Source organism: Podarcis gaigeae, assembly GCF_964106915.1.
Source record: "Podarcis gaigeae genome assembly, chromosome: 3".
Taxonomy (NCBI): domain Eukaryota; kingdom Metazoa; phylum Chordata; class Lepidosauria; order Squamata; family Lacertidae; genus Podarcis; species Podarcis gaigeae.
In genome coordinates, this window is record NC_139680.1 from 24,196,595 (window position 1) to 24,212,666 (window position 16,072).

General features: G+C 41.0%; 1 protein-coding gene across 9 annotated transcripts in view; it reads right to left on the bottom strand.

Annotated features, from left to right (window-relative positions):
- ARHGEF10 (Rho guanine nucleotide exchange factor 10) overlaps positions 1 to 16,072 on the bottom strand; it is a 91,953-nt gene that overhangs the window by 14,635 nt on the left and 61,246 nt on the right. For all 9 annotated transcript variants that reach the window (XM_083729929.1, XM_083729923.1, XM_083729928.1 and 6 more), the window contains 6 exons: positions 15,872 to 15,993; positions 14,719 to 14,805; positions 12,911 to 13,134; positions 12,062 to 12,219; positions 8,145 to 8,287; positions 1,769 to 1,943 (listed from right to left, as the gene is read on the bottom strand). In XM_083729929.1, the coding sequence (XP_083586055.1) occupies positions 1,769 to 1,943; positions 8,145 to 8,287; positions 12,062 to 12,219; positions 12,911 to 13,134; positions 14,719 to 14,805; positions 15,872 to 15,993 (909 nt within the window). The remainder of the gene's footprint in view (positions 1 to 1,768; positions 1,944 to 8,144; positions 8,288 to 12,061; positions 12,220 to 12,910; positions 13,135 to 14,718; positions 14,806 to 15,871; positions 15,994 to 16,072) is intronic.

Sequence of the window (16,072 nt, forward strand, 5' to 3'; positions counted from 1 at the left end):
GGGGACCCCAAACACAGCTTTATTAAACTCAAAACACAGGGCATTTTGGACCTAATAAAGCTGTCGGTAAGACAGAAGGGCTGGCAGTGGATAGGGATATTTTACTATATTTGAGACTAGTTAAGAGCAAAATCCACACCCAACTCCGTACTACCTACTCTCACGTTTACAGGTAAAGGACACACTCAGGAATTGCTTTGAAAATGTCTGTCTGTTTCCAGGTCATTCTATTTATTTATCTCCCACCTTCATCCTATGGCAGGACTCAGGGTGTCTCACAACATAAATAAAAATGGATACAAGTAAAACACACAATATAAATAGAAATATTAAAAAAGCAATTAAACAAGCAACCCTATTAAAAACAACATTAAATACTCTTAAATATAAAAACAAAAAATAAACCAATTGCAGGCTTCTCACTGTAATCAAGCTGTGCAAATTTGAATTTAACGAACAACTGAATGTAAATTCCCCTAAAGATTGAGTTTTGCTTAAAGGGGTAGGGGGAAGGGCCATAACCATCTAACAATCATAAATAAGGGCGTAGTAGGGACTGGCACTGTGGCACTGCGGTTTAAACCACTGAGCCTCTTGAGCTTGCCGATTGGAAGGTTGGCAGTTAGAATCCCTGCGATGGAGTGAGCTCCCGTTGCTCTTCTCCCAGCTTCTGCCAACCTAGCAGTCCGAAAGCATGCCAGTGCGAGCAGATAAATAGGTACAATGGTACCTCGGGTTACAGATACATCAGGTTACAGACGCTTCAGGTTATAGACTCCGCTAACCCAGAAATAGTACCTCAGGTTAAGAACTTTGCTTCAGGATGAGAACAGAAATCGTGCAGTGGCGCGGCGGCAGCGGAAAGCCCCATTAGCTAAAATGGTGCCTCAGGTTAAGAAACAGACCTACAGAACGAATTAAGTTCTTAATGGTGTGGCTGGGAAGCTAAACTGCATTTCCGTGTGCGCTGGCTTCCATCCCAGTGTTCCATTGTGCCAGAAGCGATTTAGTCATGCTGGCCACATGACCTGGAAAGCTGTCTGTGGACAAACACTGGCTCCCTCAGCCTGAAAGCGGAGCTGAGTCCTGCAGCTCAAAGTTGAATTTGGCTGGACTTAACTGTCTAGGGATCCTTTACCTTTACCTTAAAGGGCTTAGTAACCACATTTTGGGCAAAGATATTGGGGTGACTTCTTCTACAGCTTGCTTCATAGTTATAGGCACATCTTAAATATAAGCAATTGCTTAAAAACAAGTATAACAGTGTCCAGGCAGACATAAAAAATGGCTTTTCATCTTCAAATACCAACTTTGAAGCTGTGCACATATTTTTTTTAAAGCTATGCAAGATACAGTGGTACTTTGGGTTACAGACGCCTCAGGTTACAGACTCCGCTAACCCAGAAATAGTACCTCGGGTTAAGAACTTTGCTTCAGGATGAGAACAGAAATTGCGCAGCAGCGGTGGCGCGGCAGCAGCGAGAGGCCCCATTAGCTAAAGTGGTGCTTCAGGTTAAGAACAGTTTCAGGTTAAGAACAGACCTCCAGAACCCGAGGTTCTTAACCCGAGGTACCACTGTATGGACAGAAAGCTGGAATACTATGCAATTATGTTTACCCCCCCCCAAAAAAGTTATTGTGACTTACATATTTTGATTATGCAAATTTCCTATTTAGCTGACATGCCTGTGAAGCACTGGAACACTCAAAAAGTTCCACAACCTGAACAAAGCGGACACCCTTAAATAAATGTATATAACGCTGGTACCTGACAACATATTGTGAACCAGGGTAGCGACATTCACATCTTGGAGATGCTTAAGGGTTTCGGTGTGGAAAAGGCGAAGCGTAGATCCCGATGTGAAGGCAATCCAGATCCCAACTCCTGCGACAGCCATATGAGAAATCACCATCCCTTCCTCTTGATGGGCTTCAAAGTGGCACTGAGTAATAGACAGAAGTAACTCAAAATAACATAGCAGAACAAAAAACACCTGCAATCTACAGTTGTCATTGATGATGATTAGCCTGCTCTTCACCCTAAGGTTCCAGGGCAGGTTACCATAATGAAAACAATTAAAGGTTGGTTGTTTTCTCAGGGTAAATAAACCAGGTACCCACTGTAAGCTGTGTCAAGAATTAAACTCTCTCTCTTGTTCCCACAACATACATGTATGGATGGAAAACTCATAATGATCAGGAAACTCCAAATGCTGTATTTTAACGAAACTGTATTTTAACACTGGGATTCAGATGTTCCTATTATAGAAGAAAAACAACAGCACCCAGCTCCAAAATACAAGGGTGTGTCCTGAGGTGTCACTCTGTTGACAGTAAGGCTACTGTCAGCAGAGCAGCAAATTTCAAAACTTTTTCCTTCCTCTTGGAGTCTTTGCAAGTTCCTTAAATAAGCACTGGAAGGTCCTCCAATCCTCCCCTGCGAGCAGGATTTTTTGGGCAGTAGGGGGCAGCAGATTTGAGAGGGGTGCCAAAAACCGCTTGCCTCCCTGTTCGATTGGCAGAAGCCTTGTCACCAGCTGAGCGACACAGCTACAACCCACAGAACATATCAATCACCAAACTCAACAATAGAAGGAAAAGAGTAATCAAGAAAAAAAGTAGGTCTTCAAGGAGTGGGTCTTGTCAGAGAATAGTTGGTAATGTGTCCCAGAGCGATGGGGCCTTTACCGAATAGGTCTTCTCCTTTACACCCACAACAACTGACTGTTGTTCACCCTGGCATTCGAAAATCCAGATTTCCTCAAAATTTAACTAGAGTGGAACCAATTGGATGACAGAATCCTGGAACAATGATGGATCTAAACTCTGTTCACCCTAGGGATTTTAACAAGTTATAGCGAGAATAGTCTTGTTCCATTAAACTTCACAGATTTCAGCCCACCCTAGACAAGGAATGTCGACATATCAGTTCAAATATCTGCATGTAATATGTTCTATAGTCATTCGGATAAGCAAAATAGCTTATGTTGCAGATGCCTCTTGATAAAAGGATAAATTGTGACAGTGACAGTTATATTATTCTGCAAAAATACAGTTCTGAATCCTCTCCTTCAAATATATGGGAACAGATGGCATTACTCAAGGAAAGAACAAGATCGGGAAGCGGGGGGAGGGAATATATGGCCAAGAAAGATTGTGTTAATTTTGTCAAATCAATTGACTCACATCAATCATGAGAAAGTTCAGTTCAGCCAGGATCCACAATATTCTGTTTTAAAATCTAAAGTTACGAAAGGCAATTATTAACAGCATTTTTTTAAACTGAACTCTGAGTTAAAAGGTGGGTGAAAAATTGAGCTGTACAGGAAAAAATACAAATGATATTAGGAATAAATCAAATCTTTCCAAGTGGGTTATTTGAGGATCATTGGTTGCTGTGATACATATCATTATGTGACACCATGCAGCACTATTGCTTTCTTTATGACTAAGATATATTGGAGAACATTATGAATATTAGTAATTTCAAAGCTGATTTTCCAGTGGGAGGAGGAGGAAAGAAGTTGCTAGGTGCCTCTTTGAAAAGAAGATAAAAATACTCAGAAGAGAATCAAGTAAATGCAACACTAATTTAAAAGTTTTATATCTCTTGCATGCTGTGCTTCGTAGGTTTTTAAAAAGTAACAGCCGTGAAACTGATCAAAATAAAATGGGAACACATAAATAAAACTCAAAGCCAAGTAGTCTGTTTTTACTAACACATTAAATCTGCAATCTTACACACTTGGAAGTCCCACTGAACTCAGCGCTATTTAGAGTGCATTCCCTACGCATATCTACTGAGAAATAAGTACTGACAAACTCAAAAGTACACACACAAAACACTAACTATGAAAGCAGCTTAAAGTAGACATTGAAAGTAGGCATTGAAAATATATTTATTTTAAAGGGTGCAATGTACTTTTCCTATACTCAGAGCAGATTCCTTCAAAACATTAACTCAAGATAAGACGTATTAACGCAAAATAAGCAATGAAAAACCTGCAAATGCAAATCAAAGAATTAAAACCCAACAATCAAGCGCCCTTAGAAATGGGAAGATTTTATATTGTACGCAGAAGGAAGCAGCTGTGGGCTCACCGAGAAGAGTACTGTTATTGCTCCAATGCTGTAGAGCTAAGCCCGGTTCCTTGCACCTGGTGCCCTCCTGTTGCAGAGCAAGACCGTCAATTAAACAGTGATTGATCATACAGAGAACATGGGTCTCCAAGGTGTGTGCATGTTTCAGGCCTTGAGGTGTTAAAAAAATTAAGCACCAGTTGCTTCTATGTGGCCCAGAAGCTGACAGGCAGCTAGTGCAATTGCTGCAAAGTAGGTTTAATGCATTCCTACCTCACAGTATCTCTCAGGAGGCAGATAACTGTGGGAATATTAACCTATTTCCTAGGTTATCATTAGCACACGTTTATTGAAAGGAACTGTGCTATTTGGAAAAAAAGATGTCAATATTTTTAAAAAGAAGTTACCCTTTCCCAAATAGTATTTGGGAATAGTATTTCAGCTATGCATACCATTCAGACCAGAGTTCCAAAGACCTTTTAAAAGCAATTCACCAGTTCATATAGTACAACATAAAAAATAGCACATGCACATCAACAAATAGTGCTACTAAGGCAGAAAGAGACAGTGCTGAACACCATCTCTCAGTTGGTACCATTCTTGAATCCAAGCGGCCGCAGAAACTAACAGCCAGTTTCCAGGATTTATACCTAAAGAGTATCATTACTACATTACCAAATAGTAGTCATTTAAAAACAAAAAACCAAACAAAACAGCAACTAACTAGAAGCTGTGCCAAAAGCACCGACTGGAGAAACAATGGGTATCCCCTTGAACGCCAGCCTTGCAAATTAATGTCAGTCACCCAACCTCTTCCCAGTCTCTCTCTCTCTTCCATTTTGCCATTACTTCTGCGTGTGAAGTTGCACTCTCTTTCTCCTTTCAAAGCAAAGACACCCAAAGCTACCATAGTGCCCTACTGTTTCCTCTGCCAGGGGAGAAACAACAAGAAGTGCAATTCAGTACAGTGGTACCTTGGTTTGCAACTGTTTTGGATCACAACTGTTCTGAATTACAACCACGTCAAACCCGGAAGTGCGTGTCCCTTTTTTTGGATTACGACCAATTTTTTTTGAAGGCCCCATTGGCAAAAGCGCGCCTTGGGTTACAACCTGTTTTGGTTTACAACTGAACCTCCAGAATGGATTATGGTTGTAAACCACTGTACTATGGTTTGCTACCCATTGGGATTCGTAGAATCATAGATCTGGGAGAGATCCCGAGAGCTACCCAGCCCAGTCCCCTGTATTGCACAAATCTTTTGCCAAGCCTGGGGCTCGAATCCACTACCCTGAGATTGAGATTATGAGTCTCATGCTCTACTGATGGTCCTCTTCCAGAAGAGAAAGAAGAGAACATGCACATGTCTAGCAATTGCCTTCCAACCATTTCCCCATTTCTCTAATGGGGGGAAAATAAAATGCACTGCAGTCGTTCCTACTCTCAGCAAAATGAATCCACCCTAGCATTCTTCCGGTGGCCTCAGCAAGCCACTGCATCTCCAAAGGAGGCCTGTATTTCTTTTCTCAAGCTGCAACTCTATGGCAACGCTAGATCTCCATCACACATTTTTTGGAGTCACAGCCAAATCTTTCAACATGGTGGTGCCTGCGATGGCCGACCACTGTTACAACAGCACATCACATAGTTTGCATCTCTCTCTCTCTCTCCCACACACACACACACACACTTACACCCAGTACAAACTCTTTTGTGATTCAGGCCCAAAGAGCTGTGCCAAAAACTGAACTGTGCTTTCTCAGGCATAGCAAGTTCTGTATAATGGGCACCATTGTTCAGGAGAAGTGACTGACTTTTAACTACTCGGGAGAAAGAGAGAAAGAGCGGCATTTAGGCAGCCTACCAAGGAACACAGGGTATTTCTTGTTTATCTAGCGCGTTTCAGATGGCTTTGTTTGTTTTTAAAATGAAGTTGTCATGTATTTCATCCACACAAAAAACACTGAACAGTAGGATTGTTTTACATCTCCGCCGAGGCACTTTTCTCCCCTGAACACTGAAAGGAAGATCCGTTTCACAAACACTGAGCTTTCTGTGCACCAGACACCTACGAGATGGGACCTGAGACAATTCTGAAGTAGCAGCTTGTTAAGCTGGAAAGCAGTCCTCCCATCAGATGTCAAGGAAATAAACAACTATCTGACTTTTAGAAGACATCTGAAGGGAAGTTTTTAATGTTTGGTGTTCTATCGTGTTTTTAATATTCTGTTGGGAGCCCCCCAGAGTGGCTGGGGAAACCCAGCCAGATGGGTGGGGTATTATCATCATCATCATCTTTTGGAAGGGCAAACACTTCACAATTGATAGAATTTCAATAATGCAACAGTATTAGCATGCTACCGGTAATTCTATGCACTGCTCTGCTTGCATAGCAACATCTAGGAATAAGTCCTGGACTCGCGTTCTGGCTGGGGCACTACCATAACTTCTAGATTGACATTGGGAGCTGGTACTGGTGAAGGTTCTGCAGCAATCACAAAAATGGAGGTGGATGTTTGCCCTGTCCAAGAAACAGCAAAGTGTTATCATGTTCAGGGCAGCTGGGCTCGCTTCTTCCTACTCCAGCCAGAATATTTGTGTCCATGCTTTCTTATGAGACACCCTTGCAAGCTCATTTGAATTACAGTGTCTTTGTTTGCAGAAAAGAAACAAAGACATCTCTTATAGATTCCCTATAACTTAGATACCCTTCTGAGAGCTACAACATACTGGGGTGAGGTAGGGTGGCCAGAACTGCAATTGCTAAATAAAACACATAAACACACACATTATAACCACAATGTTATAGACTGGCATGCACTTCCAAGAGAGCTTAGACCAAAAAGCTCCATTTAAGTTCTGCTTGTGATAAGGCTTCCAAAAAGAGGCTTCCAAGTGTCCTAAAAGCACAGCAAGGAACAAACAATGGACAGGAAGCCACAGAGATGGCTCTACATCTCGGCTTATTCTTTTGCCTTGAAAATATTTAACATGTGAGAAAGACATTAAGCAGCATTTATTATGGACACGAGAGTGGCTGAGCTGCAGACCGGGAAGGCAGTCTTTTGTCAATATTATTAACTGGCAATTGATCTTGAGTGTGCATGTTGTTAAGGGCAATGCATGCCATATTTGTTTGATGGGTGCTTTGGCATCAGGCAAGGATGATGGCACCTGAAGTGGTCTGGTGAATGGAAAGGGTTAGCAGCTCACAGAGAGGTGGGCAGCTGAGGACAGCAGCTGTCAGTCTCAATCGACTTCTGCTTTACATAATTCTCTTCCCTATTCTCAAGAGTGCAGGGCTGAGGCCACAGTTGGGTTCTGGACCTCTAGCCACGATACTCTTTGTATATTAATAATATTGTCCTCCTGTTCTTCCCAACACCCTGCAAGTATAATTGAAGCTTGATTTTTTTAATGTTAAGACAGAAGGGACAGCATACACACGTCAAGTGGTTTTAATGCCATATCTAAAACTGCCGGGGGGGGGGGGGAGGAAGAGTAGAGATTTCTACTGGATTTGAAGTTGTTTGAAAAACAGGCCATAGCTTTGCTTTAAAAAAAGCCCTGAAGTATCTGATGGCCAGGGTAGAGGGTGAGTTCTCCAAAGTAGGGCTATGGTTTGGCAAAGACAACAGAGGTACCAAATACAAAGGTGACAAACTGTGGAGCGGCCACTAACAAAAAGCTAATGGCTAATGCTTCATCCACACTCAGCAGGTGAGAAGTGCAAAATTCAAAGAAGGATAGACATGGGAGCCGTACTTTAATCATGGATGGTTCATGCTGGCACCCAGCTCGCTTGTCTCTGTTCCCTAAGTGTTTAGACTGTTGTCAGGAGGAAAAGCAAGCATAATAAGCTTTCTGCTTGGACACCCTTAAAGCGCAATGACTCATTTCTAGCCTGAGCTATGATGAGGTGAGAACAAACCAGATCACCATATCTTCTGCAGGTGTTATGCTGACCTGAAATGAAATGTACACAGTTCATGTAGAAAACAGGGCTATATGAAACATTTTTTTAAAAAAGGCATAATTGGAAGGGTTTTGCTTTGTTTTTTTACCTCTACAGTATGAGTTTCGGTACTGATTATAAAAATTTGTCCGCCAGAAGCAGCCCAGATGGTTTCTTCCATGACAAGGAGACTTCTTACTGGAAGGACACCTAACTTGACTACTTTCTGAGGTTCTGAGTTCCAACTTCCATCTTTAGCAAGAAGAGACAAGAGAGAGAGACAAAAACGGCTGTCAATGGATGCCCAGGGAGATCATGAGACAATCTATTTTCATATCTAATATGATGCAGTCCTCCTTGCCCAGAATGCATTCTATTCTTTTCTTTCCCCTGTCCTGCTGTAGCCTCCATTCAAATGAGTTTTGTGAGGTTTTTGTACTGCTTCAAAAACCTCTTTGACCAAAGACCACAGCTGGGCAGGAGGAAAAAAACCAAAAACTCGAAGGCATCAGACAACAATGGCAATACCATGCAAGGAACACAGGAAGCTCCCTTATTCTAAGTCAGATCATTGCTTCATCTAGCTTAACATTGTCTGGACTCTGGCAGTGGCTCTCCAGGGTTTCAGGCAGACAATCTCTCCCCCCATACTTGGGAGATGCTGAGGATTGAACCATTTGCATGCAAACCAGCTGTGTTATAATCCTCTCAAACAGTGGTCTACATACAACACACTGCAATTGGTACAACAGGCAGAAAAGATCATTATTAAGTGGTTCGCTAAGACTCTCAGCAGTTTTCAACTGCACCAACAGCGGGGTGGAGTTTGGGAACCACTGCAATACCGGTCTTTGAATTCTGGGGGGGAAAGGACTATTGTAGGACGCACGTCAAGATGGAAGCAACATCCCGGAAATCACTAGGGGTGGAAGAAAGAAGGGCCTTTGCATTACAAGAAAATACCCAAGTTGTTGCTGTGCTCTAATCCTAATGTTCGGTTTTCTAGAGAATGGCACTGCTCCACTAATTGGCCTTCCTTCCTTTGAACATTTGGCAGCTCTTTTTGCGAAACACTCACAGTTGGCAAGGGGAAAAAAGGGGCTCGAATAATATATAGGTTAATTCTTTGATATTCATTCATGATTTTTTTGTCATATACTAGGTTTAATTAAATATGATGCGTCCCCTTCCCTTGCCAGTTTGCCTCGCTTCTGCTTTGATTTAGCTAAAACTAACATTCATCTTTTGGTTTGATAGCTTCCCTCTTTTCCTCACAAGCTCCACCACTGGTGTTTCAAAGGAACTGCCAAAACAACCACACAAATAGGGCTTGTTAATTGAGTTGTGCAATGAAGCATAAACATTTGTACATCGCATTGTCATGAATAGTGACTACTGACCACATTTTTTTTAATGCCAGGGCAGTGAGATTTAAAACATGCACCCATGGTTGGAACAGACTTGTGTTTTCACCTATGAAGCTGTTGTATAGCTAAAACTTTCCACGAGCTTTTCACTAAGTTCCCACTACAGAAGAAACAATCCACTATTTAGTGACTTGTCTCTTGAATAGGCTTAGCTGCTTAATAGTTATCAAAGGATGTTTGGCTACATGTGTTCTCATCTACACTTTTTGGGATCATAACCCTTTAGTAGGAACATCCTAGAAAACTCTGTGCTAGAAATTTTATTTTTATTTTTTATTTTTTGGTATATAAAATGAGATTTCAATGAAAGAAAAAGTTTGCCTTTGAAAAGGTTCCATAGATTTAATTTTTCAACTTGGGGCAGAATTTCCCCCCTATGTTGAGTGCCAAAGCCTCTGATGAACAGAAGTAGGGCTTTAGAAAGATGGTGGGATCAATACTCCAGGATCAAACATAGGGGCTCCTTTACTTTTAGACTTAACTTCTGAGTGTCAGTGGCATAAGAAACATACAGTGAGGGGGGGGGGGAAGTATTTGATCCCTTGCTAACTTTGCCCGTTTGCCCTCTGACGAAGAAATGACCAGTCCATAATTTTAATGGTAGGTTTATTGTAGCTGTGAGAGACAGAATAAAACATGCACATCAATCTCTGACTTTTGTCTTCTAGGTTTCGGGGGGGGGGGGTTCCTGTTGTTAGCAGGGGATCAAATACTTTCCCCCCTCACTGTAATTTCTGCATTGAACATGGAAAATTTATTGCTTGTTCTTGTCAAGATAGTTGGGCAGAGAGTTAATGTTTGGCTAAAGCCCAGATAAATTATTTCTTCAGGAAACATAAAAACAGATGATCATACAGCATAATCGCACAGATTCCTCTATAGTGTTTCAAGAAAGAACACTACCCTACATTATATACCCAACAAAGTAGCTTCATTTCATTTTCTACCTCATTTATATTTGCAACACCATGAACTCTTGCCGAACTGAATGAACAGTTCAAGTTTTACTATTCAAGTGGTACATTCCGGATTCCCTGTTAATAAACAACTTGTGCCAATCATTATTGGCTCAAATTCTCTGCCCTATTACTCTTCAGCCTTAATTTACATGTCCAGCAAAATAGATCAGCACTTCAAAAATGGATCATTGGGAAAACAGTTTGAGCTGTACGAAGATCATTGTTACAAAAATGGAAAGAAAACAAATGCTTGCTATGGAGTGGGGGGCAGACGACGATGGACGGCACCTTGATATGACTGGGCATGCTTTTTATTTGGTACAGAAAAGTGCCATAAGCACAGCAGATTTTAAATGAAGAGAGAGCAACCTAAGTCAGTGAGGCCTACAAATATTAAAGAATGGCTGCCACTGCAAGGGATGCACTTGGAGCTTTCTGCTTAATATATGCATAGCTGTAGCATTCCAGCAAATCATTCTAGGGCATGTGCTACAGCCAGAGGCCAGCAGTTCTGTTGCTGCCAACTCTTCCTGTTGGACAATGGAGCACTCTACAGCCATAACTTTTATATTTGATGCTTTGCAGTGCCGGATTTATGTATAAACTAAACAAGCTATAGCTTAGGGCCCCACTCTTTCGGGGGCCCTCATAAAATGTAAAGGAAAAAAATCCAGGATGTACATTTCCAAAATGTAAGATAAAAAACAAATAAAATAAAACCTACATACAGCAACAGTGTTTTGTGTTGTGTAGGCTCCTGTGATGTAAGTAATGGGCCCTGCCTGCTAGCCCTGTTCCCTAAAATATCACTGGTTTGCTCATTTCTGTATACAGGGTGCCTACATTCTGCATGTGCAAATGGCTTTCGATACCTATTAGGTCCATAAATTACCATATAGCATGTATTCAACACGAAAAACAGTGACAATTTGTTGTTGACAAAGGACTGCTGGACATATAAAGGGCCCCATTACCTTTGGTAGCTTAGGGCCTCATCAAACCTAAATCTGGCCTGAAGCTGGGCTGTGGGGTAATTCCTTTCCAGTAAAGGTAAAGGTAAAGGGACCCCTGACCATTAGGTCCAGTCATGGCTGACTCTGGGGTTGCGGCACTCATCTATCTTTATTGGCCAAGGGAGCCGGCGTACAGCTTCCGGGTCATGTGGCCAGCATGACTAAGCCACTTCTGGCGAACCAGAGCAGAGCACGGAAACACCGTTTACCTTCCTGTCGGCGTGGTACCTATTTATCTACTAAGCCATAAAAAGCAGGGTGGTAGTGGCAGTGCAGGGCAAGCAAGCAAGCCAAGAGAACAGGCAAGGAAAGGACCATCACAGGTCACTTTGCCGACCCTTTGCTCCCGCTTCCACTGCCTCCTCCTGGCATCCTGCAACAGCCTCTCTTCTCGTTCCTTAACAGAAGAAAGAATACGTGGCAGCAATTGACAAGCCACTTAGAGGTTCCAGCACATCACAGCATCCAATCTGCTGATAGGCTATAGCCACACACCTATTTTTATTTTTAATGACAGCTCAAATTGCTCCAAGTACATATTTAGCAAAAGGGAAAACAAAACTATGAAATCCTGATTTTGGCAAAAGATTCCAAAGGCATTCTAGGCGTTATATATCATTTCTGTACCTTCCAGCTTTGTGTAGATGGCAATGTTACCGTTGACAAGGCCAGCAAACAAATGGTGAGTCTTGTACACGAGGCTCATGACAGTAGATTTCTCAGGAGCAAAGAAATGCTGAAGTCGCACCTTCTTTGAGCCTTGGCTACTTTTGTAAACAGAGATGCTATTAAGAAACAAGGGGAGAAAACATGCTTTAATACAGATTTATATTCATGGCCTGCAAGACAGAGCTGTTCCACCTGGCCTTTGGTTTGGACTCAGTCTGACACTTATGTTTCCCTCCCCTTATGTGATCTATGGGCTACTTTTAAAATGAGGCTGTATTGAAATTGCATTTTAACCTGTATTTTAAATTGGTCCCCCCCCCACACCCATTATGTTTTTACTGTAATTTTTACTGGTGTTAGCCACCCTGAGCCTGGCTGTGGCTGGGGAGGGCAGGGTATACATAAAATAATAATAATTATAACAACAACAACAATAATAATTATGGTATCCTGGCAACTCTTAGAAAAATTAAAAAGAAAATGTATTGAACAGCAAAACTAGACATCTAATATAAATATGTGACGTGACACAACTGGGCTATGCATCTCCCCACCTGAATTCATGCCATTTGTGGACAGGAAAACAGTGCAATAGTCTCATGCCTCATATTATTTATATAGATGTTACATGATGAACAGACTATAGTGACATGGAGCAAGGCAGGCTGGTGAATTTTATAATACGCCATTTGGCTTTAGATTAGTCAAAACACAACACAAACTACACACACACACATCTTCTACTGTAAGACAATATGACATTAAATAAAGCATGCAACTCAATGAACTGAAAACATTGAAAGCCACCTTCCTTCTTCCATGCCAAGGCAAATGGTAGGCACACTGGAGGGCTTCGTCGGCGTATCTTCTGGCTCAGAAGGCATATTTGATTCTTTGCGTTTCTCGTCTTCTGGAATGTAGACCATGCAGAGAATCCGCGATTCCACATTGAAACATTCGATAACTTTTGGACTGGAGTTTTGGAATGATACGATGGCAATTTGGCCCATTTGGTTAGTACAACTGCCAATCTGAATTTGGAAGAAAATATGATTGTACTTTTGTAAGCAAGATCCCCATTAACAAAAAATGCATGCAGGGCGAAACTAATTAAAGAAAGCTTCGTCAAGGTTTCAGCAGTGAAACGAAGTTTTTCTGGCAACTCAAGGCTTTAAGAGAGAGAGAAAAAGAAAATATTGAGGACAGGAAGGGGGAATTCAGTTTTATTCATAACAGATGAATTGGGAGCTGAGATTGTCTGTTGCAGTTGTTCTTGAAGGGTGCTATATGGCTTTTAAGATCTTGTTTGTACAAATAAATCTGCCCTGAGTGATACTTAGAACCTTTATTTTTTTAAGTCTCTGTATCTAAAAATAATGTTATTATAAGTTATGTTGGCTATAAGTCGCTGCTAGGGATGAAAGGATCTGGCAGTTTCAGTTCTCATTTTTCCATCTTAAATTCAGTTCTCCACATCCTGCAGTAATCTGCAAATTTATTTGTTTATTTAAAAAAAGCCATCAAGGAAATTCATCAGCATTTTAGTGCAAATTTCTTCTACCACATTTCACATGTAGTTTTTTCTAATGTGCACATTGTTTCAAGTGACTTCCCCTAATATAATGCATACTTGTATGTTATTTTCACTATCTTCATTTTAATGCAAATTTATCCCCAATATGTGCAATTTTGTAAATTGTAGCTGGAGAACTGAATTGCAAAATTCAGAGTAGTGAGAATTTTGAAGGATAGCTGTGTTTTCAGTTTGCATACCGTTTCAGAAAGTGCAAATTTGGTGCACTGAACCAAATTTCTCCTCCATCTCTAGTCACTGCAAATAAACAGCACTAAGGATGAGCAGGTTTTGAGAGCAGTACCTTAAGCATCTTCCTACCAAAACATACAAATACATACTGAATGACCAAGACCTGTGCCCATGATCATTTCTGCTTTGGAAAGTTGCTCCTCTTCAGTCATTCCAGTCACCAAAAGCTCAAACTTGAACAAACTTTGGAGGACAAAGTTTTGAGAGTAAATGGAGGCTTGCATGAATTCACTGCTCCTCAAGGCCATAAGCCCCTCTGTTGCCAGAGTTTAGAAGAGCCAGAAAACCCAAAAACTAAATGTTTTCTTGAACTGTTAATTAGCAAGTAGGTAGACAAGATGCTGAAAAATCACAGGCTTCTTTTTTCAGTTTAAAGCAGCAGTGGTGTATGTGGGAGAGATAAAAATTGGACTGGTGGAGCGGGTGTTTAAAACTTTCCCATCTTATGCCATTTCCCCCAGCCTTGTTCCTCAAAGTAAAAAACTTATAGTATGATCTGCCTCACAGGACCAAGAAAAACTCTGGTGTTTGTGTGTCAATCAGGAAAATTGCCCAGGCAAAACAGGATCAAGCAACTCTTCCTCCAGCTAATTCACAGGCTAATCCTTCTTTCCACGACTGCTTTGATCTTAAAAAAGCAGAAGATTTGATCAATAAACTCACAGCGTCTCATCTAGCTTGGCCTAATTATGATCAACTTCCTTAGTTACAAAACCTGGCATAACTACTGAAATAAACAAATATTCCTGTCCCCCCCCAACCCCCATCATTGGGCCTTTCAAGAACTTACCCACAGAAAACCATGCTCTACAGCGAGAGAATCTGGATCAGTTTCCTCCCCCGAGTATGGTTCAGGATTGTAAGCAGCACATTCCACCTTAAAACACATTAAATATTTGTTAATGCAAGTCACCTAGTCTTCTTAGTGTCAAAATAAGTCTGAAATTTGGTGGCAGCAGCACATCAATGCAATGGGCTTCTTGCAGAGCAGTAAAACAATACATTTTATTTGTATGTGACATGGCCCATTTAGCATGCAAGATACTTCAACCTAATAATAATAATAATAATAATAATAATAATAATAATTTATTTATATCCCACCCTCCCCAGCCGAAGCCAGGCTCAGGGCAGCTAACAATAAAATAATACAACATTCTAAAATAACCTGCAAGAATAAGCAGACGTGGCTTAAAATGAGCTGGGGTGCATTCAGACATGGAGATTATCATGTTCCTTTTGCTGATTATAATGCCACTGCTTCTATCTCAGATGCTAATCTTCCTTTTACACTGTGTTGCCTGCTGCATTATGGAACTGTGGCCTTTTCATCGATATACCACCATGTCACACTTAAATTTTAAATGGTTGGGTAAGAACTGCATGCTCGAATAACACCTGAAACTTCATCATGGGAAGTTACAATGCGAACTTTCTGTGACCTTTTAGGTTTATAGGGTTGCAAACAGATTTTTTTCTGAAAGCAAATAACATGGAAATGAGAGGTAAACTTCCACTAGATTCCACTAGTTTTCCAGAATCGGCTTTTATGTCATATGAAAGATAATATAAAACATGGAAATGTCACAAAAACAGCATAAAGTGCTGTCTAAAAACAGCCTTGGATTTCTTCAAAGTGTGGTCCATATTTCTTCTTTTTCATATCTATATGTCAGTTGCCTATAAAATAGTTACAGACAGGAGCAGCGTACACAGAAGAGTAAATGAGTGAGAATTAAAGAGGCATAAGCTCTTGGCATATAAACTCTATAACATTAGGTAGGCTCAAAAATGGAACATGTCACATGGTAATTCAACTGAGCTATTTTCACTTCACCTCAGTGAAAAACATGTTAGCCCATGCCCATAAAAGCAAAAGGCAGATCATGCCTATGGATGCTTCAGTCAACATAGTATCTCCTTAGCAAACAAAGATCACTCACCTTAAACTCCTGTTGTTTGGCCATCATCACAGGCATGTGCTTCACAAGCAGTGGATGCTTTTCTTTTTTTATTTGATTCCCATCATCATCTATGCAGAACCAGCCCAGCAGATTCTCCTCAGCTATAATGGCAAAACAAGATTTTTTTTGGGGGGGGTCAACACCTTTTTATTTAGTAAACTAGTCTGGTATGTAAAGCTT